We start from the raw sequence: 26,944 nt of genomic DNA, 5'->3' as shown, positions 1-26,944 counted from the left end.
ATTATTGATGTTCTAGCTGGCAACAAGGTGGGAGATCAATTAAGGTGATTGCTTGGTGTCCCAAGTAGAGGAGCTACAATTGGATCTCTTGGTCTTCTCAAAAGTGATTAGAAAGGTTCGAGGGAAAACTAGCGATTAAGGTAATCTCTAACTTAGTACATTATTAGCTTATGCATGAGATCCTGGGGATACTAGTGTTAAACATATTAGATGTCTGAGATTCGGATACCAACACTAGGAGACCACAAAACCCAACACTATAAAGTCCCTTAAATAGAATCTCAGGAGTTAGAATCCCATTCGGACGAGGATCCCATAAATAGAATCCCATTCCCAGATGAGTATATCATCTGGGAAACCCTAATAGGGTGGCCGGCCAGATCTTCCCCTTATTGGGCTGGGCCTGGTGGACCCCTATAGCATGGTCGACCATTCCTTGGCCGACCCTCCTTTGGCTGGGCCTTTTGCCTGAACCATTACCCTTTTGTCTCGGACTTTTGTTGTTTTTTCCTACGACCTTTTGGACATATTTATGGATCTAATCCATACTTTGATGTCTCATCCCTCTAGTAATAGCTCCCGAACACCTGAGCTCACGGGCTCATGGGCCACGTCCCACAGAACCAAATGCCCAAAAAGCCCAAAAGCCTGTCGTCGTGCGTGGGTGTGCGTGCGTGTGGGAACCTTTTCTACTCTACTAAGATCTTTGCAATGAGTGGTCAAGCAATTCATTATAAAGACTATCTAGTTTCACTAGTTCAAAGATGTGGGATAATGGGTTATAGGAAGAAATGGCTTTGAATGCCATCATCTATTTAGAGGTGGACTCCACCCATGTGCTAGTTATAAGAAAGAGAGTCTTGACTAGTAACAAGTGGGTGAGGCTCACTCTTAATTAATTTCAAGAATGAAATAAATCCAACAACTAATACCAAGTATACTAAACAACCCAATCTCAAAATAAGCCTAATAAGACTCCACCCATGTTGCTGCAGTGTTGCTCCTTGCAGTTGCTACTCAATGCTGCTACTTGATGTTGCACTTTATGTTTTCTTGTGCGGAATTATGAATATGAAACAGTATCAATGTGTAATCTTTTGTTTTGTCAAATGGAGATCCAACTTTAAATTTGGATCTTCATGACTCCATTCTTATAGTTTAAAGTGAAGAAGAATTTTTAATACATTAATCAATTTTTGTTCTGTTTTTTACTTTACACCCGGTCTCGTCCGACCGATGTCCGGCAAGTCCAGAAAAAAAAAGAGTCATGGACGGGCTTTTTCACCAAGTAATTTCCGTTTAGTCTAACCGTTTAGTTCGATTGTCCGAGCGGTCAATCGTAGCATGTGCCCGTTCCGCCCGGACCGGAAGAGTAGTTGTCCGCGGACTGCCCATCCGGTCCGATTCCCACCCCTATACCTACATTAACACTCCTAAACCCACTACATACAAATCAGGGGATCGTCTTTGCTTCAACTTTTGATCCCTAGATGCACATCAGAAAGTACACAAGTTAAAAAAGTTGTAGGAGATTAGGAGTAAAAAAATGTGTTCCGGACAATAGATAGTAGTCAATAGTTATTGATAATAGGCATTATTGAGTCATAATAGGTTGTCCATATTTACTTTGTCTCGAAATCTCATAAGACTTTTTTTTTATGAAGAGAAATACCATTAAAAAAACTAACGTCAATTACAGACCAACTAAACATCAGAAATAAAAGAGGGAACATCATTCCAAAATTTCTTTTGACCATGTGTACGACCCCATTTAGCTAAAGCATCTGCATGAGTATTGCAAGTTCTAGACACATGAGAAAAGATTATTCCTGTGAATTTGTCCTTGATGTCTTTAATCTGTTGGATGATTTTTTGCGACTGCCAGTGAATCCCTCCTCCATTGCTGTTGAGATATAGAATTAATGTTTGATTATCGCTTTCTAATTGCACGTGAGAGATTTGTAGTTGAATCGCCCATAAAAGACCATATAATATGGCCAAGATTTCACATTCTTCTGCGTGTTGTCCGCGTACGGTATCCGCAACCGCTATTATAAAGTTTGCCTCTGCATCTCGGATAATGCATCCAATCCCAGCTGGTTCATTGAGACTAATAAATGAGGCGTCGACGTTGATCTTTAAGAATGGTGTCGATGGAGGTCTCCATGTTTGAATCTTCTTTTTTTCTCTGCATTTAGTTGTAATACTGGACTCATTCTTGAGTGGTGTAGTCGTAGTATTATTAATTATTTCGATCATTTGTAAGGGATTTTGCTTATTCGCCGTAAAGCAATTCTCACATCGTGCTTTTCAAATAAACCATAAAATTTTAGCATATAGATTTATAGTTTCTTCCTCTAGAGGTTTCCATTGTTGAATCCATTGTATAGTTGTAGTGATATGATCCGTTCTAACTTGATAGTGAAACCAAATTGCTTTTGCAAAAGTACAATGCAGCATCACATGGTCAAGAGTCTCATCCTCGTTACAATTAACACATGAGTAATTATTATCAATAAATCTACCAATTTTTGCTTTCACCGGTAAGCTATTAGTGCAGCATTTCCAGAGAAATAATTTTATGCGAGGAAGTGTATTCATATTCCATATAAAGAACCAGTCCATCTGTTCTTGTATCGTGTGCACTATATTAGTTCTTAAATAGTTATACATAGATTTGAGTGAGAAATTACCAGATTTAGTCAGCGTCCATATTGCTTTATCCTCTTGGTCAGGATTAATGTTGATGCTAAGAATAGCACTGCAAATATCATTATTAAAACAAGTATGAATGACATTTAAATTCCACATACCATCCGTAATAAGTTGAGATACCTTTTCCAACATGCAATCGTTATAGTTCGTAATAGGGGGTGGATGATTCGGTATCCAATAATCAGTCCATATATTGATATGCTCGCCTTTGTTTATGTTCCAAAATCTCATAAGACTTAGTCCAAGACTTAACTCTTACTAGCGCAATTCCTTTCCTATTAGTTTTGGTGGGCAATATATGGACAACTAAATTTTTCATGTGGACAACTATGTTTGGTGTAAATATAAGTAATTATTTTTAGTAGGGGATAATTTATTCTGTGTAAAAATCTCGACATAAACTCTTCACCTCCTTCTCGGCTTCTCCAACCAACCACCACCACATTTTCCAATCGATGTTATTTCTCTTGATGAATCAAGAGTGTCCAGCCACAGAAACCCTAAGTATCTTAATTATGTATTCCTATGATTTGATGAATTAAAAAGATTTAAAAATATCAAATAAGAATTAGTATTTACATTCATCAATTCATCTAATTTTTCTACTTATTCATTGGTTTCCTGCCTAACAAAACTATTGGAAAATATAGTCTAGAGAGAGAAACACGCAGACTTAATATGCATGATTTCAGTTTCAAACCCTAGCTACCAAATTAAATAAGAAGAAAAAGCACCAACATATCCAAACCCTAAAACCCCATAAATCAAACATTACATCATTGTAATGTTTCACACAAATGGGAAGGACAAGAAAATTGGTAGTCTAGTGGTTAGATGATGATGACATAGGTGATTTTGCATAGGGTGAAAGCCCCCCAGTCTCTCACGGTGATGGAGGTGAAGCACGATAGGAATTTTAGAGAGAGAGAGAATCAAAATTGTCCCCCTTAAAATTAAAAGATTATATTTGCATCCAACACAATTTGTGTCCGCATAAGAAACTTGTTTGTCCATATATTGGTAACATTAGTTTTTTGTCTAAATAAGATTTAATTTATCTACCCAAAACTCTGAAGTTGGGAAAAAGACACTTGACATTGTAACCGACTAGATTTCAGATAGATAGAAATTTTAATTAACTTGAGATAAATCATAAATTCCATATATTTTTACTAATGTGTCAAGAAGTCATGGCATGGATTTTCTCTCCCAAATTATTTACGCTTGTATCTTGACATTGCATAATAAAAATTTTATGGTCTCTCTGGACTATCATTGTTGTTGTGTCACGAAATGTAACTTGACTTTCATCAACTCGTACAAGATTTAGTTATAATCATTTCTATGCATCTCAAATTGAAGTATTAGTTTTTATGGACGGGACAAATCCTTTTTAGCTGCCACCGGTAAATCACATTTATTTATGATTTTCACCAAAAAGAAGATATGGAAGATGAGGAATAATTTTCTCTCGTGCCCAAGTGTATAAAAAATTACAAGTTCAGAAAACTAGAAGTTCTTTGGAAACTAGATATCCGTAGGAAACTAGGAATCAATGTTGTACAAGAAAAGAGAAAATAAAAACTAAATCTACAAATTAATAACTTTTTGTTTTGATGAAATTAAGAATTAATAACTTAAGAAACTTTATTAGAGAATTGCCTTGTCCATGTAAAATAGACAAGGCCCAAAGACTTGACGTAGTGGACCTAATGTGTTCATCAAAATCGTGAAGCTGAAAATCCAAATTGATATAAGATGAGAGAGAAAATAGTGACAAACATTCCAAGAGAGACAAAATCAGTTCGTTACATTTTTTATTCGAACCCATCTCTGTAGGACTAAAAGTACAATTATAAACCTTAAATAAACCTCACTAGGACTTAACGAGAATCACTAGGGCCTAAACGCACAAGTTGGGACTGCAGGGACCAGAGACTCATTTTCTCTTTTTTTTTTTTCCACACTGCTGGTTTACTCGGAATATGCCACGTGTCATTTCTGCAGCAAAATATTACAGGTCGAGGCTGCTTAAGAAACTCCTAAATGGAGTACATTAGAGTTGGTATCGAGTTCGTAAGCCTTCTGAAAAATACAAATTCCTGTATATATTCAAGAAAATAGTACATACTAAAAAATGCACATGAAGGTATAAAATACATGTCTTCAGTATAACTAGAAAATATAGATAGAGAACTTCATACAGTATACCAGTGAAGGGTTTACAATGGAGACGGATGCTTAGATGTTTACCCACTGGATGTTTCTTTGAGATTTCGGAAGAGACAAAGAAGTTGATGAAACGATGTTTTTCGTCGATGGCTAGATTCAAAGACTCGTAAGTTTCTATCTTCATCTTCTTGTAAATTTGGACCAGAAGTAGAGAACGAAGAAACAAAAAAGGCCAAACAAAATTACGTAGAAAACATGGTTTGAACCATTCTGGATGATGCTTTTGTTCATTCTCCTCATGTTATTCTTCACTCCTGCTTGAGCTTTTATAAGTGCCATTTGCTGTTTTTAGGAAAAAAAATCAACATCAGATAGCTAATTCTTCCCTTGACAGTAAACTTTAAAGAGTATATAAACCTTAATAATGTGCATAATTATCAACATTTGTGAAGGTGGTATTTCGGTTTCATTTCTAAATCTGAATTGCCCGAGTCTGACTTGTTCTGGTAACGAGAACTAGAGTCATTTCATGTAATTTCAGTCAATGGGCTCCTTCCTAATTCAAGAGTATTTTAAGCCCAAATTCAGCTAGTCAGTCATTCTAACGAGACAGACTTACAAGTCTGGTAACGAACAATCTGAAATCGGTCTCCAGTCAATTTGGATCTTGGAGTAAAAATTCATGTCAGAACTTAAAAAGGAAAACAAACACCAAAGAAGTAGTAACTTCTTTGAACAATGTGAGTCTGACCATTGATTCATTTCAAGGGATGTCCACATGACTGTATATCTTCATTTATCAATGTGATGGACAACGAAGTTCTTCAATAACCAGAAAGGGACAAAATAAAGAACGTACCAACTGAGAGACCAAATCATTCTGATATTTTGATTCTGACTCGATCTCTTGAGCTACCTGCAAGCGAGTAATATTTGAATTAGAACTTCGAGGGGGAAAACGTTACCAAAGTTTAAAATGGCACTTCTAGATTGAATTTGATTATGCAGAAGACTTTGGCAGAATTGAATGGATACAATTTATAAATTTATATAGGAATACAGTAAACTGTCAATTACTGAAACAAAAGTGTTTGGACACTTCTAGACTGACTTAGATTACTCAGAACAATTTGACAAAATTCAATGGATACTAAGTACCTATAAATTTTTATAGGAATACAGTCAAGTTGCAATAACCAAAAGAAAAGGGTTCAGTATTTCCGAATTTTAATCAGAACTTATGTACATCTCTACCACAAAAAATTATTTAAATTTGAAACAACAAGAACAAATGGTTCACGAAAACACACATAAAGCGTAAAAAGTTAAAAGAAAGAAAGAAAGAAAGGCAAGGACAAGACATGGGATTCCTAATCGAGTCCATCAAGATGTACCTACTTGGGGGAATTAGAATAATGACAGTAGCACAAATCAGATGGTTTGTTGCTGCTTGAGCAATGAAAGTGAATTGTTCATTATGGTTTAAAACTCCAAAAGACCTAGACGACAAATGGCATGCCGAAAGTAGTGTAGGACTTCGGGAACAAGTCAAATATCTAGGAAAGGTGGTGTAGCTTCATCTTGGTGTTTTTGATAATAAACTACACAGTATCACTAAAGATAGATTATATCCTTGCATCGTTTTTATTTAATGCTGGAATTCCATGTATATATTCCTCCAAATTTATTTATAAAGACTTCAGTTTCAAATAACTTGGGATGCTTTCTGGGATTAGTTTTTACTTTTTTAAAAATCTTGTAGTTGCTGCTAGACTACATTTTATACCTCACTGGAGTCCTAAAGGTACTAGTTATCTCAAGTAACAGCTTTTGCTAGTTTTCTATGATGGAGTTATCTGTATATAGAGCTCCTACAAAGAATTTTAAAATATATATTTAGTTCAACTTTATAGTTTATATAAGAGTATGAGTTCAACTAGGAATTTAGAGAATTCTGTCTTTTACCATTATTCTAAAGACCGTTGAAGCTTCCACCAACGTGTTTTCATCAACTTGGCATCTCCAAGCATTGATTCCCAAGTAAGACGATATAGTCATAGCAAGGAGACCTTGTGAAAGACTACATGCATGAAGCCCTAGGGAGACCAGAGAAGTACTTGCAAATCTTCAGTTGTGCGATCTCTGAGAAGCCTCGATAAGTGTCGATGAAGACGAAAAGAGAGGACAAAACCCCTTCCAGAAGCAGGTTGACACAACTGATTCACTTAGCTATTCGTGGAGAAGCTTTTGTTCTCTAACCATCTCATCGACATCTGCTATGTACCTAGTACCTTTAGAACGTTTCCATTAATATAAAATGTATCTAAACTAACAAGCTATGACCCTTTAAACAACTCCCTCCCAACAACAACGAGATTCTTGACGAAGATAGAAGCTCCACGTTAACCTTTTCTGCTCCAAAAATACAAAAAAGATTATACATCATCCATGATTTGCTCACTGCTTACCTCGGTCGCTTCACAAATAGTGTTGTTTCTCTCCGTCCGCACTACCCAAACAATGGCATGAGGAATGATCCTCCAAATCTTCCTTCCATTCCTAGGCAATTGAATATCTTGAACTAAACAAAAGGATCGTAAGTCGTATTGGGGAGAGTCCAACACAACTCCTGATGTTAAAGCTTGACACAAACTGCCATACTGCCAAAGTGATACTACAATGAAAGAATCGATGAGAACCAGTCTGGCAGTCTCGGTTTTTTTCTCACAAACTGCATTTGTTAGGCCTGTAGAATCCCCTTTTTAATAGTTGGTCCTTCTGTTGGTAATCTATCAAGGATGCCTGCCCAAATAAGGAAACTTGCCCCAATAGAAATATTGCTCTTCCATATTTAAGGCGTGAGTCTGTCTTGGAGAGCTGACCCTAGAGCAATTTCATGATAACAGTTTCTGACTGTGATTTCCTCCCCCTTCTTTTTTTTTGAGAAATTGACTACGTTATACGTTAGTCATTACAAGGCATTGATACATCATCAAGATGTGACAAGCACGAGCCTAAGATAATCAATAATCAGAGGGGCCTAAAGCCCAAAAACATAGAGCTAAAGCCCGACAAACTTATTAATACCTTTAACAACCCAAATTCTATAACCGTATATTCCACCTCCTCTGGGAATCGAATCTGGGATCTCCTTTTGGAGTTTATGTCAACAGGATCAAACACTTAGGCAACCAAGTGTTGACTTCGCTTATAACAACCATCTTCCTCTCAAATCTGAGTATAATTGCTACACTGAAGAATGTGAGCCACATCTTCAACATCCCAATCATTTAGATTCCTTCTCAAATGGATTTTCCAAGGATTGCCATCAAACTGAGAAACATGATATGAAGCCTTTTTACTAGCAATATTATATATGTTGGGGTATGACTCCTTAGGAGAGCTTTGAGAACAGCAAACATCGTGGCACAACAGAGTTGTTTTTCCATTTCCTACTTTTCTCTGCACCAATCCTTCTAACTGCTGTTTTGGGTTACAAATCCCTCTCCATACCAAGCAGCCATAAGCCTTACTTGGAGGTTTAGTAAGTCTATTGCCCATCTCCATGCCATACTTCTCAACTATCTTCCTCAAAGAGCAATTTTCTCAATATCGAGCTTCCAAATTTTCCGAGTATAATTGTCCTAATTACCAATTTTTAATTTATTCTAGTAGCATTTCTCCCTCCTAAATTTTAAAGTGGCCCATTTATCTATTTAATTACTAAATCACATCGAAGAAACAAATTACTTAAAAGTTTCACATTAAGGATAAAGTAAATAGACGCTCTCCATTCATGGACATTAGCAACAACATACTTGGTGCAAAAACAATAAGAGTTCCTCCACTAAAACCCTATAAGTGACAAAATCAGCGTGTTTATAGAGTTTTGCATAGGAGATGCTTAAGGAGATAAAAAGAAGTAACTATTTACAGGGTGCAATTCATGGAGATTATCAACAACAAACTTGGTGCAAAAACCTCACGAAGTTAATGAGAATTTTCGCGAATTTATTCAGAAACAAGTGTGAGAAATGTCATCCAAGCAAGCAACTACAACCCGGAAATGTAGATCAGAATGAACATGTAGAGCAAAATGGTGAGGTTGTTCATGCAATCAAAACGGTTAGATATATAAAAATCTCCAATTCTACTAACTCATCAGTGATACAAAACCAGAATTGGTAATCATATTTCACCTTACCCCATCAATTGACGGACCAAAAACCCTAGAATTGAAATCTAGCAAAATATAAAAAACTTAACCAATTCTTACAGACAATATGATGTTTTCAGTAATGACTAAAGAAATAAGGAAAGGAAAGAGAGAGGTTTTACGCCTTTTAGTTGAATGATCTTCCGATGAAGTCCAGTAACTTCTTCGTCCAGATCGGCATGCATCGGATCGATCCTCAATTGAATTTCATCTGAATTTGATACTGATCTAGTGGTAAGACCCTCTCTGCAACAACAATTTCTAAAAAATTAAGTATAGAGAGAGAGAGAGGGGTTGATTTTCAAGGCGAAGAAAACTATTCAATTTGCGTCAACGATTTTGGTTAATGATTCAAACCGTTAGAGATGCCTTTACCTGTAAGGAGGAGCACCATATAAAGAACCTCTATGAGAACTCGCCATTGAAAACGAGAAACTAAGCACCTTGGTGATTAAGAAACCCTAGAAAGATGATAAAATCCTCCTGAAAGTGTCACGATTTAAAATCGTAATTACATTTGTAGATGGAAAAGGGTTCCCTCGTTTGTGGTATGGGCCTCTCTTTGGCGGGTGAGTCCGTGACGCCGCCGACCTCTTTTCGCTCAACTGCAGTCCTAGTTAGGGGTGGGAATCGGGCGGTTTCGGGCTCGAGCAGGTTCGGGCTCAAAGGTAAGCTACCCGATCGGGCTTTCGGACACTTCGGGCCGGATAAACAAGAGACTCTTCAAGCCCGTGGCCCGATTTTGTCCGAGAGCCCGATTGGGCTCTAACGGGCTCGGGTGGATAGGGCCGCGGGCTTTTTAAATAAAAAATAATTGAAAAAAAAAACTTAATAAAAAATACCAAAGAATTAAACGGATTTCATTCATGATTTTCATCCATGATTCATCATAATCTATCATTTTTTTTTTTGAGAATTCGACAACGGTCTACATTCATCGTTACAAGACATTAATGCATCATAGAGATGTAATAAGCACGATAACCGCCTAATTTAACCGAGAAAGAAAGAGGCCTAAAACCCGACAATGAAGAGGTTAAAGCCCGACAAATTATTACATTATTTATAGCCTAAATTACATAGGATAAATCTTGGGGTGCTTCTAAAGGCACCGGGCCGAACGGCTGTTAGCATCCAAAATTTTTATTGACTCGGGTCAATGTCCATTTACCCGAGGTCTCTATAAGCACCGTTATTTAATGTGGGTGACGTTCACCTTCGCTTGCTTCTTCCATCTTCTTCCAAAATAAAGAATCTCAATTCATTTTTCTTTCAAACAAAATTCTAGAAAAGAGTGCAACATTCTCCGGCGACGATACCGACGACCATTCTTTTATTTGGAACCATCAATCCCTATTTCCATATTTTGTTTTGATATTGTTCCTTGCCAAGTCTTTTATTTCTTGTAAATGTTTCTAGTATAGATAGGGTATTCCAGTGTGATTGCTCCACTTGACAGGTGTAAGAGGAAGTCGCAAAGGAAGTTGCTCTTTCTGTCGTCAATGGGGTTAACTGTGAGTATATCTTTTTCAATCTTTTATTTGTGTTTGTTGAGCTTCATTATGTGTTCTATTGAAAATTGAAAGATTTCACCAACCAATCATTTCATCGGCAAGCATCTTTGCATAGGGTAAACAAGCAGTGGAAAAACGTACACCATGACTGGAGTTATTGGGTATGCTATTGCAATATATATGACTATATCCAGAGGGTAATAATGCTTACTTTTTCAATAAATTTTCATTTGTTTTCTTTAACTGTTTCATTCCCATTAAAACAGTAAGTGGGTTTTCTACTTGTAGCACACCGAAAGAGAATTCATTTTGAAATTTTCCGCAATGGAGATCAACAATGAAGCTGTCACAGACCTGTTAAGCTCTGACACTACTCCCCTTAGGATGCTTGATGATCCACTGATCAGGGTTTTTGAAAAAATTATAAAAGTGGTTTTTGAACCAACCTTGAAAGAGCAATTGAAGCTTGATTTCAACTTCGTCTCCACCAAATGATGTTTGATCCTAACATTTAGAGAGTGAAAGGACTTATTCCCAGCAAAATTTGAGATAGATTCATGAGATTATGAGCGATTTGGTGAGTGGAGTTCGGTTTGCTTAGAGAGAGAAAGTTTGAAATTGGGATTTTTGATTGGTTTTGTGAGAAATGGATGGAGGAGTTAAGGTTAACCGAGAATGGAACGGTGCCTACATAGTCGGTTGGTGCTAATAGAGAAATGAGCGGTTGGGCCTGGTGCTAACAGAGATGGATGCTAACAGCCTTTTGGTCAGGTGCCTTTAGAAGCACCCTAAATCTTGATGGCAACTGCTTCCACTAAGACTCGATCCCACGACCTCATGGGCTTAAAAGGGGTGTCCAACCGCTACACCAAAAGGTGGTGGACCATTTACACAATACACTTAATCAACATCAAAAAAGAAAAAAACAATTTACATCATCATCATCATCCATCCGTGATTTTCATCCCCTGCCTAACAATAGTTGAGTCTACTAGTTTGGAACGATTGTTTCCACTAATACAAGAGAACTCGGCATCTTGATAGCTAATCAAATTGTTAATAGAAACCTAAAAATTTATCACCTATGAAGATCCATAGGAACTCTCGGTTAATTAGTGACCACACATACAAGGTCTTTTTAAAATTCACAGAACTCCTAGTCATCTAAATCGAAGTTACGACCTTCACTTAAGCTGCATGGATAACAAAGTTTAGACATTAACTTGGATTTCATAACTTGAACAAATATTAGGGTATGGTGACTGATCTTATTTAGGAGTCTGGTTACTGGTATTTTACTAAAGAAGTTGGGGTGGAGTACGGTGGAGGCAAAGAATGGAAGATGGTGAATGGTATTTTACTAAAGAATGGAAGATGGAGTTGGGGTGGAGGACGGTGGAGGCAGTAGGGATCTAGAGAATAGATAATGGGTTTTGTGTTAATTTATAGAGAAGATACTATGATCCAACTGGTGGTGATGCTCAGTCGTTGGATCATATAATCTGGGGTGGTCGGGTAGAGGCTTATTACGGGGGGCGGATCTCGGGTGCCTAACGGGCGGACGGGTCTCGGGTATGGTTCGGTCGGGCGAGTTTCGGTTATAGGTCGAGCGGATCGGGCTTGAATTTCGGGCGGTCTGTATGGGCTGGTCCTCGGGTAAGACCTCCTACCCGAATACCGCCCACGCCCGCCCGAAATTTCGGGTCGGGTAAACCCGCGCCGGATATCCTTCGGTCTCCGGGTCGCCTCGGATTGGGAGGTTAGGGTCGGGTTTCGGATTCTCAGACTGTTTTCCCAGCCCTAAGTCCTACGGATCAAGACTTGGGAATTTGGGGTTTCTTTCGATCATGTGAGAATGGAATGTGATTACTGGAATCACAATCTAAATTATTGTTTAGTGTCCATCACTCTTAAAGTTCAGTTGTTGGACATTCCTTATTAAGCCCACTAAATCTTAGGATCGAGTTTCGTTGGAAACAATTTATCATCAAGATTCATCTTGTATAACTTACCCAATTATAAAGTACAGATAAGAATAGATGGACTTTCAGGCTCCCTAAGATGGTCCTAAGGGTCTTTATATTGCCTATAAAGGCCAAGATGTCTTAATTGGTGGTTATTGATGATCCAAAAAATAGTCATTAGTTGACTACTGTCAATAAATCAAGAAAGACCGAAAGTCCAACCGATCAACCCCTAAGAGGTCTGCCACAAGTCCAGAAAGAGATGGGGGTGGGATGATCGTCTTAGGCGCCTAAACCGAGCCTTGGCTCAAATACAACCATGTCTACCCTGGGATTAAAGAGAAGACGACTACGGGGTCCGCGCAAGTGGGACTGATTCCTCAATCCTGAACAACTGGGGTCGAAGTGTGGCTAATGCTTACCGACTTAATCCTGAATACAATCAAAGATCTCAGTAGGTGAGGATCTTAAGTATTTATCAAAGTTGGGCTACAAAAGTCGCGTAAGAAACTTTTCCCAAAGAATCTACAAAACTTCTAAATATCAAACATACGAGATAATCCCAAAGAGGAATCCTAATATCTCATAACTACGAAATAACAGCTTCAATATAACATGGTGGATCTCAGTCGCCTCCTCAACACCACCTATTTAGAGCATCTCCAATGCAACACTCAAACTCTAAATCTTAGAGTGCCACATAAGGTTTTTTAGAGTTTTTCTTCAAATCCATCTCCAATGCAAAACTCAACATGAACCTCTAAAGTGATGTGTCAAGATTTGTTTTAGAGATCCTTAAGAGGACACTCTAAATTTAGAGTGTCCTCTTGAGGATCTCTAAGTGTCACATAAGCAAATAAATTAATTTTAAACCAAAACATAGGTTTGTAAAGTTTCTCTCGAGTGTTGCATTGGAGAAGGTTTTGTAATAGAGTGTCTCTAAATGGCCAAATAGGAAAGAGAACATTTAGAGATCCATTTTTCACACTTGACACATAGGATTTTTAGAGTTTTTCTTGAGTCTTGCATTGGAGATGCTCTTACAGTCGGTGAAAGCAACCTATAAAAGGTAATCAAATCGTCTTAAAGCAGACAAACTCTCTCAACGAACCAAAAACGTCAAGTAAGTCACAACTCTATAAACTTGGGTTCATTCAATACTCAATATTTCAACTGCAATTGCAATCTGACTATCTTGAGCGTTAAAGAGGTTTCCGAGTTCCTTGCAGGTTTCGTCCCCCAAATCGTGCAGAGCAAAGCGGGATTCAACATAGCAATCTCAACATCTTAAATGATACTAGGAAAACAAATTTTGACATCACCAGTTATAGTGCTCATCTAAATTCATGATGTATTTATTCATGATATATTAATGTCATATCAATGTAATGACTTTTGGACTCTAATCTTTAAAAACAAAATTATTGTTTGGGTCGCAAAAATAGCATGGACAAATTATATCCTTAATAAATTGTTAGAATGACTAATATTAAAATTGTCCTTAATATAATATTACAAATACATAAATTAAAACTATGGGGTTTTAGTCATAATCATAATTGTCTCTCTCTCTCTCTCTCTCTCTCGCTCAAAGGTAACTCTCTCACTCTCTCTCCCTTTCCCCCCTCGTTCTTTGTTCGCCTTAGTCGATTTTATATCGTTTAAAAAAGATTTTTTTTGGCCGCGGCTTTGGAGAATAAAGAAAATTCTCCTGGGAGTAAATTCTCCAGGGAATTCAGTTTTTTCGAAAGTTCTCTAGGGAGTAAATTTTTATGGGGAATACAGGATACCTTAATAATTAATAATATTAACTTTAAGTAATAAACTTTTTAAGAATTTTATTGTAAGTCCTTCCCTCCTATTTCAACAAAAATATAGTCTTTTCTTCTTCTTTTTTTAAAAGAAAACAAAAAACCCTAGAAACCATCAAAAAACAGAAATCATCTCCCATTCTCTGATTTCTCTTTATCTCCCATTCTCTTCTCTCAAAAAACATAAATACCTCTTTTCTGTACTCCTTCTCTAAAACAAGGTAGAGAGAACTCACCATCAAGTTAGAGAGATAAAGAGGGAAAAATCTGGAAATCATCAAAATCTCTTCAATCTCTTACCATGGGTCGTCCAAAGAAGGCATCTTCATCCACTAAGAGGTAAGTAGATTCCAAACCCTACAAATCAAGTTATTTTAGCCATAATTTTTTTTTTTAAGATCTTATAAACCCTATAAATTTGTGTGAGTTGGACTTTTTTGTGTGATTCAAATGATGTTAGGCCTTGTATGATATATGTTGCTTAATTTCTAAGCATATTTAGCCTAGTTTTATGATTTTTGTGTGTTCGATTTAGGATCTAGGGTTTTTGTATCTGCTCCTGTTTCGTGGTTCGCGATTTGCGAAACCTGTTTCAGTTTCGCAAGTTGCGAACCACGAAATGGTTCGTACTTTTCTTAGGTACGAAATGGTTCGTACTGTTTAGAGATACGAAATGGACATGAGTCTTTCCATATTGTGGATTGATCCTTGATTTAATTGTAGTTTCTTTTTATACCATTAGTAGCCTACTCTTATGATTTAGATATTGGTTTTGTTAAATGTAGCTTAATTAATCTATCTTGTCATTCATATACAATTAGTACTCCAAATTTGGCATACGAAATCCTATCTTAATTCACCTAATTTCGTTATAAAAATCAATATGTTCGACTAGTTTGTTGTTAACAACAAGATTTTCGTATTTAGCTAATAATGATTTTAAGCTTTATGGATGAATAAAATGCATGAACCTTGGTGAATCTATTATATATGCATCGTAGAGAGTATATTTGGATTTAATATAGTCCAAGATAATAACTCTGATTGGTCGCTTCTTATCAGTCCTTTGACAAACTAGAAGCCATAAATTTTTGTTTTTGTTTTTTTTTTATAAGCGTAAAAAGTATAAAGTGGATGTTCTGGTTCATAAAGAAGCCGTCGTTGGTAGAAGAAAACGACATTCTACTATGTCTGCACGTCGTCGTCTTGGGGAAATACGCTGCAAGGCCAACGCTGAAAGGCCGTCACTGAAAGATATAAACATTCAGGAGTCAAGCGAAGAGTCTGACGAGGAATTTGCAGACCAGACTGCCAACCAGTCTGGCAAGGAATCCGATGATGAGTCTAGCGATGAGGAGGGCCACGACCAATCCACGAGATTAATGATGGGTCATGAAAATGTCCCATCTAAGTCGTTTAATTTAGTCGAGTTAGTTCGTTTCGGGTCTTTATTATAATAAAATGGTTGATTTTCTTGATTAGGTGTGTTTTGTGGAGTTAGGTGTAAAAAACGGTTAAAAACGAGGAAAAGATGCATAAAGGGTATTTTGGTCATTTGAGGTCAAGGACATTCTGGTAATTTGGCTAAGGTCAGTGCGTGGTTGAAAAGTAGAGGTCGAGACGAGTCCGTAGGAGAAAACGGAAGTTAAATCGGAGTCCGGATGAGCGAACTAGGCAAAGTCAAAGATGGAGTCAAATCAGGTTGACTAGCGGGACAGTGTCGGGCACAAATTTGGCGCGCGGTACACCCACAGACACGTGGCGAAGGAAGGAAGCCGGTGTATCCAAATCCCGTGTTTTCGCTAAGCAGCGAAATGGACCCTATAGGTCTGATCCAGTGTATCGCGTTACGACTTCGGTGGTCCCGGTTCCATGTTTTAATCCTCACCGCTAGCTTCCGCGTTTTGAAGATCCGATGGCTGCTGAGTATCTGGGCGTTGTTACGATCCCATGTTGCCCGAAGTCATTTAGTCTCTGTGCATCCGATCACGTGACTTGCTCTAAACCCTCCAGATCCGCGTGCCTAAAAATCTAACGGTTGCTGAATCGTCACACCTTATTAAGTTGCTTCCGGCTACACCATAGCATCCGAAATAACACCCAACTGGACAGAAGACGCGTGGCTCCTTCTTTTTACTCTTTAACCAGCGAAATTACCTATAAGCCCTTCCTTTTTGTCCTTCCTTAATTTTCAACCAATAGGAATCCAATTCTTGCGTAGAAAGCAACCCTAACTTCCTATTTTAACCCTCTTTCTCCCATTTTCTCCCAATTAACTCCTAAAACCCTAACCATCAACCCATCTATAAATAAATACCTTTCTCCTCCATTAAAAGCTAGACTTGCAAACCCTCTCAATCTCCCTCTTCTCTATTCCCAAACCTCTTCTTACCTATTTCTTTTTACCTATTTCTTCAAACTTCCTCTTACCTAATCTCTCTTCTCTATACCTCCTCTCTCCCTCTCCTCTTTCAATCCCCTCTCACCTATTTCTTTCTCTTTTCTCTACTACTAAATCCACTTTATCCATTATTTTTCCATCTTTCTCTACTACTACTTCTTCTCTACCACTATTCTTTCTTCCATTAATAGTCTTCTTCTTCTTCCTTCCATATTCTTCTAATATCTTTACCCTCTTCATCTCTTCTTTCCAACTTCTTTCTAGATCTAATTTCTTCCTTCTCTTTCTTTCTCTTATTTGGGTGGCAATAAAATAGCTATTACTTGGATTTATTGGAGTAAAATTCTTGAGCATAAATGGAGCAAATCTTGGATAAAATGGAGATACATGGGGATATGGAATTGGACATTCTTGGTGATTTCTTTCCATTAATTTCTTAGTATTTTCATTTATTTTACAATGTCAATGAATGTTATTTCTAGATTCCATGTATAGTTAATTTAACAATCTAAGGTTGTAGATGAAACCCATTTTGGATCTTTGTAATACTTGTCTTGATTAATTAAATCATTTGATGTGCTTTAATGTCTATTGATTGTTTACCTATATGGATTGGATTTTCTTTCCATTACTCATGCCTCATAATTAGATATTTCATACTTTCGTTAAGTTGTTAGATGGAGTATGCTTTTTAGATGATGAATAATAGTTAAGTGATCCGAATCTTTATAAGGAAGACAATTAGAATTAGTGATTATAAAATTGTTTTATCTAGAACATCATCCGGAATCCAAATAGTTCATTATATTGGATCCCGAGTAAATACAAAAGAGATTTAAGTAATTAAGTGCTTGTTTATAAAGTGAATTTATGCGGTGGATTTTATAACCTTAGATATCCTCTTACCTCTCTCTTAGATAGTTTAGTTAGTTTTATTTGTTTTCTTACTTCTTCCAAATCAATCATCAAATTTATGAGTGGGGTGTGTGTGTGTTTTAGTCTAAGTTAGATATTGACATTTTGATTATTGGGTTAAACTTGCCGTCAATATCCGAAATTGCCTACTTATCTCTTGGGACGATACTCGATCTTATTATAAATACTATAACTTGACCCCGTATACTTGCGGGAGTAGACCTATTTTTGGGCCTATCAATTAACATGGTAGAATCACCTGCTAGTTCGAGTGATCACTCGGACTCCGATGGATTCCCGACGGACTGATCTTTACTTCAATATTATACCTCACACATTGCAAACCACATATGGAAGGGCAACGTGAGTTTAATATTTTGTCGAACTCAATCATTTTGGTTTAATATTTTTTTCACATAAGTTTTTCTAATGAAACTTCTATTTTTTAGAGTTTGGATTGACTATTGGCAGTTAAATCCACGGCTGGTTGGATTGGTCGATGGGTGCTTGGTGCAGAGTGTAAATTCGTACAACAAAAGGTAAATGATGCTGGATTTTTACCCATCATTAATTATGTGTACCGGGGACCCGACGATGCTCTTGTCAGTGCTTTTACGGAAAGGTATTACCCTCAAACCAACACCTTCCATTTACCATTCGGGGAGATGATGATCAGACTTGAAGATGTGAAGCACATAGTCGATCTCCCTATAGATGGGAAGGCGGTACATGGAGTAACAAGTAGTTCCATGCAATCAGGTTTTGTGTTGAAGTTGATGAAGAAAACCTTGGGATTGGAGCCTACTGAAGCTAGAAATGCACTAAGGGTTGGTAGTCTAAAAACGGTAAAACTTGCGTGGTTGGCTGAAAAGTTTTCGAATTCGACAAACAACATGTCACAAAAGAGGAAAAAGTATTGTGCTAGAGCTTATTTACTATACGTTGTTGGATCATGTATATGCCCTGATAAAAGCGGTAATAGGGTAAATGTTCAATACCTGCAATGCTTTGAAAATTTGGATAAGGTAAAGAGCTATTCTTGGGGACCACATGTCTTGCAAACCTGATGCACCAGCTTTGTTCTGCAACTAGATTTAAAGTAAAACAGATGGGTGGATGTTTTACAGTTCTTATGGTACGTTACAAGCTCTTCTGAGTGTCATTAGAAAATGTGATGTAATATACCTCTAGCATCATCTCATTCTGCCTATACTATAACCCGGTGTTGTTCCGAACAAAACATACAAACACCATGAGTTTAAATCACATGAAGATACTTAATTATTGTTTTATACACAGTAGAATTTCTCATTCCGATGTTTCTATTTCAGGTCGCCGAGGTCCACATGAATGGTTGTATTGTTTCTATGATTTTTACTTAAGCTTTTGAAATTAGTTATATCTCTTGCAGTGCTAGACTTGTCAGAATACCTTATCCTAGATAGTTGTTAACTTTTCTAAACAGTTATCTATTTTTATCTCATCCAGCTAGCCGACTTTCTCCATTGAGTGTATTTATATATTATATACGGTGTATGTGGACCCAATGGTTTAACTTTTCTGTCGTGATCCACATAATTACTTCTTTTTGTGCTTGCAGAAGAGATTCTACCGTTGCGGATGTGGGAGCGGGCCTTATTTTCTTGTATGACACTGAAAGCTTCATTTGTGCTATTTTCTAGGTACTCTCCTCTCTTTCTGGTTTATTCAAATAACTTTTTTATACTTAAAAAATTTCGGGAATTCAGAACGTCAATCCCATTCTTCGGTGTAACAGAATTAGATCAAAGAAAAGAACATGTGACAGGCACATCATTGAACGTGGCTGCAGCTTTTGAAATGAGTTGCTTCTATACGTTGTGACTTACAAATTTCATACAACTCCATTTCGCCATTAATGCTTCCTGCCTGCCGCGATATCCAATTTTGAAACTAACTATGCTCTAAACGTATATATAACATATGCTGCACGATCGTATCTTAGGTAAGATTTCTTATGTTGCGTACATACTACATAGTGTAAATAAATGGTTGAATTAAGTAGTTTTTTGTTGTCTTAAAATTACTTGCGAGCTTGTGTGTCAAAGAATCAAATATAAGGTAGGGTCTTGAATCAACTAGGTTCAAGGGAAAATCAACAACACTAAAGTGTAAGAGATTTTCAGACAACAATTTTCCTAACAACATTCAGTCTGCCAAGGTGAAATCAACTCGCTAGTTATAGAAAAAAAAACTTTTATTTGAGAACCAGATTACATTTTGTCATTAACACTAAAGATCGATCATGCTTTGCTTCGTGGCTTGTACGTTCCTTGTATTCAATGTTGTAAATTAGAAAAATAACTATTTTAATGTCTCTTTGGTCACTTCTTATATCGTCTATCGTCTTTTCCTTTCATTTCTAGGGGAGGTTCTCAAATAACTTGCTAGTTTAGGGGCAAAGCTCATTATATCTGTGCCAAATGAAGCTGAACTGCTGCGTGTCAAAATGAAACTTCATAGTATATTTTCCGTCATAAATTTCTTTTTATACTGAATTATATTTAAGAATACTCTTCCCTTTATCGTAGGTAAACATGCACCAGATGGAGTAAAGCTTTTACCTTTGGATTTGCTGTTTGGTTAAGAGTGTTTAAGGGGAGCTGTAAAGAGAGCAAAGTATCTTGCCACATGTACTCTATTTTGGGCTCCTAAAAACAGAGTACCACCAATTCACTGCATCTATTTTGCGTCGCAGCAGCCCAAGCCTCTCTCGGTGCGTCTTTGCTGGTTATTTTTTTCTTGTGTAAAAAAATCAATGCATCTAAGTTTGGGTTCAATTTTTATATGATGTTAGAGGTATAAGTTCACATGGCTTGTTTCTTTCATTATATTTTTTTTCGATTATTTATTATCACACACGTACCGATGCTTGAGATTTTGCAGATTGTATACAATGTTACTGCAATGGAGTGTTTCAGTCATGTCGAGCAGTGGTTTAATGAGATTGATAGATATGCAAATGATAGTGTGTGCAAGTTTCTTGTTGACAACAAATACAATTTGGTATGTCCAACTGGTAGAGTAACATACATCTTGGATGTTATTTATTAATATTTATTAAGTGCTCTAGTTAAGGTTGACAATAGCTACAAATGAAATATTTTGATTATCGATGTTTGAACTCGTTTTAAGTGGAAGTGTGAAATTTATATGATTACGGACAATTTATATTTAATAATATGTCTCAAGGGCAATTCCTGCAATATTTTCATCATAGCTCGTAGCTTTCCCAAATGAAAGCTACAAAGAATTCTCGCCGAATTTGTAAGGATAACAATTAATTGTCCCAAAAGCAAGCTAGCAAACATTCCAGCCAAATTTATAGGGACGACTATTAACTGTCCCGAAAAACAAAGAGATCAAATACTCGCCAAACTTTTAGGGACAAATGTTAATTGTCCTAAATGCAAACAGGAGGAAATTGTTGCCATACTTTTAGGGACAATTCATTATCGTCCCTAATAATCATCACAATAGGGACAGGTACGTACCGTCCCAAAAACAGTATTGGGGACAGATGCCATCCGTCACTATAACTGTCCCAAATGACATTTGGGACGCCTCTTTCCGGGACAGACAAAAACTGTCCCCAATACTTTATTGGGGACGGTTTTTACGTTTTTGGGACGGTTTTTTGCCGTCCCTAATGGCCCTATTTTTTGTAGTGTTCACAGCTTACTATGGTTTCAGTGCTGCATGGAGTGGAGTAATTGGCAAAACCACATCTGTCTAACCAATATCGTAATGGTGTCATTGTTCCTCATCAAACCAAAGACGATTACATGACATGGTATCTCACGTTTTCCCACCCGAGGGTAGTTAACCCGATCCATCCGAGCAGAGAAGAAGAAACTGACGCTGTTGTTGAACCACCAAAAGACATTAATAGCATCTTGCAAATAATGGTAAAAACAACTCTCTTATCTTCTGTATTTTTCATTTTTTCTTTTAACACATACTTATAATGTGTGTATATATATATATACGCTTGAAAAAGTTTGCAGATGCTCTGAATATATGTGGGCGTGGTGAAAACATGGCTATTTCTCCGAGGTCGAAAGAAAAAATGGTGAAGAAGGCGAAGATGATAGCGGATGACATTGAAAGTGACGACCAACCCGAATGATCTTAAACTACGTCCTTTTTTGTGTAGAACATCAGTTTTTTTTTTGTGTTTCCTATTGAATTGTGAAGTGTTAACTTTTGAATAGGTAAACTGTTAAATGATGCAATGGTTTGGTTTAATAGTGGTATGTTTTTACCTTGAAATGATACCTATTTAATTCGTCGACACGAATGTTTCGTCTCTGCGAGTGCATGGATAGATGGAAAAAGGGGACCACCAAGTAAAACTTCGGTTTCGCAACAAAAATACAGTACTGTTTTAGCACATTTTTGTACCAACGAAACCGAATATGAAACTAAACTCAAGTCAGATGCATGTTTCGTAATAAAAAAACATGTTCCTGTTTTGGCTATTATCCGCTGGAACGGAATTGTTCGTGCCTAGGTAAAGGTACGAAAGGTTTCATAAGTATGAAACCGAGTATGAAACTAAACTCAAGTCAGATTCATGTTTCGTAATAAAAACACGTTCATGTTTTGCCTATTTTTCGTGCATACGAAACGTTTCGTACGTACGACCTGGAGTATGAAAATAAATTGAAGTCAAATGGATGTTTCGTAATAATTTGGCCTAAGTTTCTTAGGCACGGAATTGTTCGTGCCTAGGTAAAGGTACGAACTGTTTCGTAAGTACGAAACCGAGTATGAAACTAAACTCAAGTCAGATTTATGTTTCATAATAAAAAACACGTTCCTGTTTTGCCTATTTTTCGTGCATACGAAACGTTTCGTGCACACGAAATGGAGTATGAAGATAAATTCAAGTCGAATGGATGTTTCGTAACTAAAAACACTTTCTTGTTTGGCTTCTAAATTTCGTAGGCACGAAATCTGCTGTTTTTTTAGAGGTCCCAATTTTTTGACTTATACTTTGTTCCTCCGACATGTTATGAACATCGAGTCAATGTAAAATTAAAAGGGTTATTTCCCTAATGGCCCCTAACTTTGTGACCAGCTTCCCGCCTGGCCCCCTACTTTATGAGAAATACCCATATGGCCCCCTTCCGTTATAACACCGTTACTCTCTCTCCTCTATCTCATTTTCTCTCTCTGCCACATCATCTCACCTCGCCACATCATCATCTTCTCCGGCAGGAGTCGCCGGCCGGCCACATTTTTGGCCGACGACTTTCAAATAAAAAAATTTCTCTCTCCTCACTCTGTCTAGAAATTTTTTTTTTAAATTTCCTCACCTCTCTCTCTCTCTAAAACTCCGGCGAACGAAAACCCCTTCGCCGGAGTTTTAGAGAGAGAGAGGTGAGGAAATTTAAACAAAAAATTCTAGAGAGAGAGAGGAGAGAGAAAATTAGAAAAAAAAAAATTTATGTGAAGATCGCCGGCCGGCGACCATGCCGGAGAAGATGATGACGGGGCGAGGTGAGATGATGTGGCAGAGAGAGAAAATGAGATAGAGGAGAGAGAGTAACGGTGTTATAACGGAAGGGGGCCATATGGGTATTTCTCGTAAAGTAGGGGGCCAGGCGGGAAGCTGGTCACAAAGTTGGGGGCCATTAGGGAAATAACCCAAATTAAAAAGAATGCATAATTCACGTTAAGCTTAAATTGAGAATAACTCATGTTACCATAATATAGCTTTTACTAAATTACTCCAAGTAAGTGAATAAAATACTTATCATTCTAAGAAGAAAAAAACATCTAATTTTAAATAATCAAAAACTAATCTTCTGGGTCATCAATGTTCTCCACCAGACCAATGCCTGTCAACTCCTTATAACAGTCAAATCTAACTTTAAACAACTCGTACCAAGCCCAATAGTTTTCGTTCTTGACTTTTTCGTAATACGTAAATGGTGGAACATGCGGCAAGGGAGAATATGGCTTGAACGTTACCCAGACATAATGGTTACCATTGCAATGAGCAAGAATGACCATATGCCATTTATTATAACTTTGTGGCCCTATCAAGGTCGGCAAGAAGGTAAAGTTCATGTTCCTTGATAATATCACAACCGGAACTGACAAACGTTTCTGCCATAACATATCCACATTGTGGCATACAAAACCAATTATTTTCCGGGGTTGGATCTTCGTTACACATGATACGGTCCTTTAGTACATCATTCGACGAATTTCTTTTCCAATCTCGTGACGTCCATTAGTAGTTGCTTTACCAACAACATGAAAACCACAATGTCCATCCCCCGAGACATCTACTATGTTTTGGACGTACTTTTTCATGTGAGGGGGAATTGAACTCAACCACCGTGTCTCTATCACCGACGGATATATCACCGGAGTCGGTCTTTTCTTTGGTGCGAGTTCCTGTCGTTCTGTTTTTTTTTTATCATGTTCTTCAACTTATCGTCGAGTTCTTCGTTGTTTATTTGTGACAAGTGGTTTTTCAATGTTGATTTGCTTATTATATATGAATAGTCCCGAGGTTCTTTCTTTTTCTGAACCACCTTTTCTGCCTTTTGCATTTCCTTCATTTCTTTTTTTCCCTTTTGCATTTCGGCCTTTTGCATTTCCTTCTCTTTTTGTGCCTTTCTCCCTAGTTTCTTCTGCAACGCCTTTTCTTTTTCTAACTTTTTTTTCTAGTTTTTCCTTCTCTGCTTTTTGCTTTTCTAAAATCTCAAAGATTGATGGTTCCCGTTTTGTAGTCCTATCCTTCTGACTTTGCTTCTTTGAGGGGCGACCTTTTCCAACAATAGGATTTTCAAGCTCTCTCATGTTTGTTGTTTTAGGAGCACCGATTAACCTTAGTTCGATTCTCATTTGCTCTCTCTCCGGTTGTGAGGCTTTTTGCCACCTTTCTCTAGCTATCATGTGCTCAGGTAGGTCATCGTAGTTCATTTGTTCGACTTCTACCAAGACATTGTATGACATCTGTCTCCAATATCTATCTATAGTTTCATGAGGTATGGGTACATTACTACTATCGTACTCGAGCAACTCGTGTCTCCATGATAGCCCATGTGTGCGCCTAAGTATACAAAGACAAACATTTCCACTTTCATAAGGATCGACCCGTTGTATCTCGGTCAACATAATTGACATTGTCTGATGTGAGACTACATTCCTAAATTTGTCGAAAAGGCGTCTTTGATGCTCATGCAGTACGGTCCTCAAACTTTTTTGAAATGCAGTTGTGATGCCAATAAACTGATGTTCTAAACACTTATAAACAGCTTCCCAACATGAAATAAAATTACCAGTCGAGTTATTTAAGAAACACTTCAACCTACCATGTTCTCCCTCAGCTCTACTGGTTGTTGTGGTGTCGTAATGTCTTATCTGATTAGTCCAATAATTAATAAATCTCTCTTTGTAGAGTGACAACCATGTGTCTTGTACATAAGATACCAACTCCAAGGATTTTTGGTCCATTTGTTTACGAGATTATTGTACCGGGACTTGTATAATTCTTCAATATCTGCCCAAACCAAACGCTGTCATATATTGAAAAACTCATCAACCATCTTCTTTTTTTCAAGTTTCTTCTCACTTTCATCCATATTCATATTCTTGACAATGTTCTCTAATTGTTTTTCAGCCTTTGATCGAACGTTCTTGTTTATATGCCACAAACAAAGGATATGTTGCGCATCTGGATACACGACCCCAATCGCATTTATCAACGCTTGTTCTCTATCAGTTACAAATACCGTTGGAGCATCTCCAACATTATATAAATCTCTAAGACACTCTAGAACCCAAATGTAATGATCTGTAATCTCGCTACCTATAAATGTGTTTGCCACTGTGGAAGTCTTTCCAGTCGAAGTGGTCGAGACTACTTGAAGCAAAGGATACCTAAACCTATTGGTTTTGTAAGTGCAGTTGATGATAACATACTGAAGGAAACACCACGCCAGTTGAACGCTCTTAGGATGTGCAAAAAATAGATCTTTTATCTCTTCAGACTTTTCGTGACATCTATGTTTCGTTACATAGTGGTAGTCGGTGCACAACTTCAAAAACTGTTGCATTGCTGACCTACCTTCACTTTCACCACACTTGAGCTTTCGTCGCGCATTGTAAACAGTCTCCATAATGAACCAGTTAGGTTCACTATTTTGTTTAGTCTTTTGTTTTATGTGCAACAATATCTCTTTAGGACGTGATCCACTCTTAGTTAAACTCTTAACTAATTCAGATTCAACTTCATTCAACCGAGACGCATATCCATGCCCTGTGAGATCCTTCTCAAGTTGGTAGTTGTGATGTCCATTGATTACTTCAATAATCCACTTCTCGTGAAGTACGACATATTTCACTTTTATAGCAAAAGGACAATCATATTTAGAAGAACCCGTACGACTCCTTTTACTTGGAACTGTATTAGAAACCCAATTTTTTGGTTTGTGGCTACAGAATATACCACTTCGACCGCACCGAAGCAACGTGAACGACTCTTTTCCTTCATTATTCACAGACTTACTCATTTTTTTCACAATGACAAATCCGGTTTCTTTACATGTCTTGCTACACCAATCTATTACTTCTTACCTGGAATCAAAATATTGTAACATATAAGAAAATAAGTTATCTACAACCTATAATCAATTCATTCACACAATGGTACTAATGAAAACGTATTCTTACCTTATCTCTCAAAAATATATGTGATATATCCAATCTCATAGGAAGAGTTTAAGGTCCAGGCATTGAAGACTCATTTGCTTCAAATCGAAGAGTTTGAAATAGAAATCAGAGTTTCAAATAATCTATATAATAAAATTATTAAAAACAGAACCTTTTCGAGTGAATATATAACAAGACACACTTCGTACAACAGAGTACCACGAAACGTTTCGCAACATCAGTAAGTACGAAATGTTTCGTAGACGCGAATTCTGTTCGTGGTGTAACTGTAAAAATCGTTTTTACAGTTGAGTAAACCATGAAAATCGAGTTGAAGAAGAAGAAAATCGGAAAACAACATGAACTTTACCTCTTCAATATCATCAAGACCAGACCATTCTTTAGTATCTATGCCTTCTTCATTATCATTGGGTTTCTTCTCCAGGTATTTTAGGGTTTACTGATTATAAGAAAATCAAACTTTAGAGAAGGAGAACAGAAGAAAACTTGGAAGTTTGGATCCC

General features: G+C 37.2%; 2 protein-coding genes and 1 long non-coding RNA gene across 4 annotated transcripts; 1 reads left to right on the top strand and 2 right to left on the bottom strand.

The window, feature by feature from the left end:
• Positions 1 to 4,801: 4,801 nt before the first annotated feature.
• On the bottom strand, positions 4,802 to 12,579 carry LOC147567125 (bet1-like protein At4g14600). Its single transcript, XM_086653748.1, has 5 exons — positions 12,429 to 12,579; positions 9,479 to 9,716; positions 9,226 to 9,349; positions 5,747 to 5,803; positions 4,802 to 5,229 (listed from the first exon to the last, which is right to left on the bottom strand). Exons 2-5 carry the CDS (start codon positions 9,523 to 9,525, stop codon positions 5,068 to 5,070), a joined length of 390 nt encoding a protein of 129 aa, XP_086509874.1. The 5' UTR covers positions 9,526 to 9,716; positions 12,429 to 12,579; the 3' UTR covers positions 4,802 to 5,067.
• A 6,729-nt stretch (positions 12,580 to 19,308) lies between these two features.
• Positions 19,309 to 20,925, top strand: LOC147567124 (uncharacterized). Of its 2 annotated transcripts, XR_015230700.1 has the most exons (4): positions 19,309 to 19,390; positions 19,486 to 19,692; positions 20,279 to 20,463; positions 20,634 to 20,925. It is a non-coding gene; the product is annotated as an uncharacterized LOC147567124 (long non-coding RNA). The 2 variants fall into 2 exon arrangements; XR_015230701.1 differs by lacking the exon at positions 19,486 to 19,692.
• A 4,363-nt stretch (positions 20,926 to 25,288) lies between these two features.
• Positions 25,289 to 26,281, bottom strand: LOC147567123 (protein FAR1-RELATED SEQUENCE 5-like). Its single transcript, XM_086656997.1, has one exon. The coding sequence runs from the start codon at positions 26,279 to 26,281 to the stop codon at positions 25,289 to 25,291; it is 993 nt and encodes a 330-aa protein (XP_086513123.1).
• Between the last annotated feature and the right edge of the window lie 663 nt (positions 26,282 to 26,944).

This window comes from Eschscholzia californica, unplaced genomic scaffold (genome assembly GCF_041429995.1).
Source record: "Eschscholzia californica isolate CP2 unplaced genomic scaffold, dmEscCali1.0.p SCAF_1, whole genome shotgun sequence".
NCBI classification, from domain to species: Eukaryota; Viridiplantae; Streptophyta; class Magnoliopsida; order Ranunculales; family Papaveraceae; genus Eschscholzia; species Eschscholzia californica.
This window is presented reverse-complemented; position numbering and strand designations above follow the sequence as displayed.

Coding starts and splice junctions, on each gene's coding strand:
- LOC147567125 (XM_086653748.1), bottom strand. CDS start 9,525: ATGGCGAGTTCTCATAGAGGTTCTTTATATGGTGCTCCTCCTTACAG. Junction 5,804..9,225: donor AGATCATTCAACTAAAAGGC/GTAAAACCTCTC, acceptor ACTCGCTTGCAG/GTAGCTCAAGAGATCGAGTC. Junction 5,230..5,746: donor ATGATTTGGTCTCTCAGTTG/GTACGTTCTTTA, acceptor TCCTAAAAACAG/CAAATGGCACTTATAAAAGC.
- LOC147567123 (XM_086656997.1), bottom strand. CDS start 26,281: ATGAGTAAGTCTGTGAATAATGAAGGAAAAGAGTCGTTCACGTTGCTT.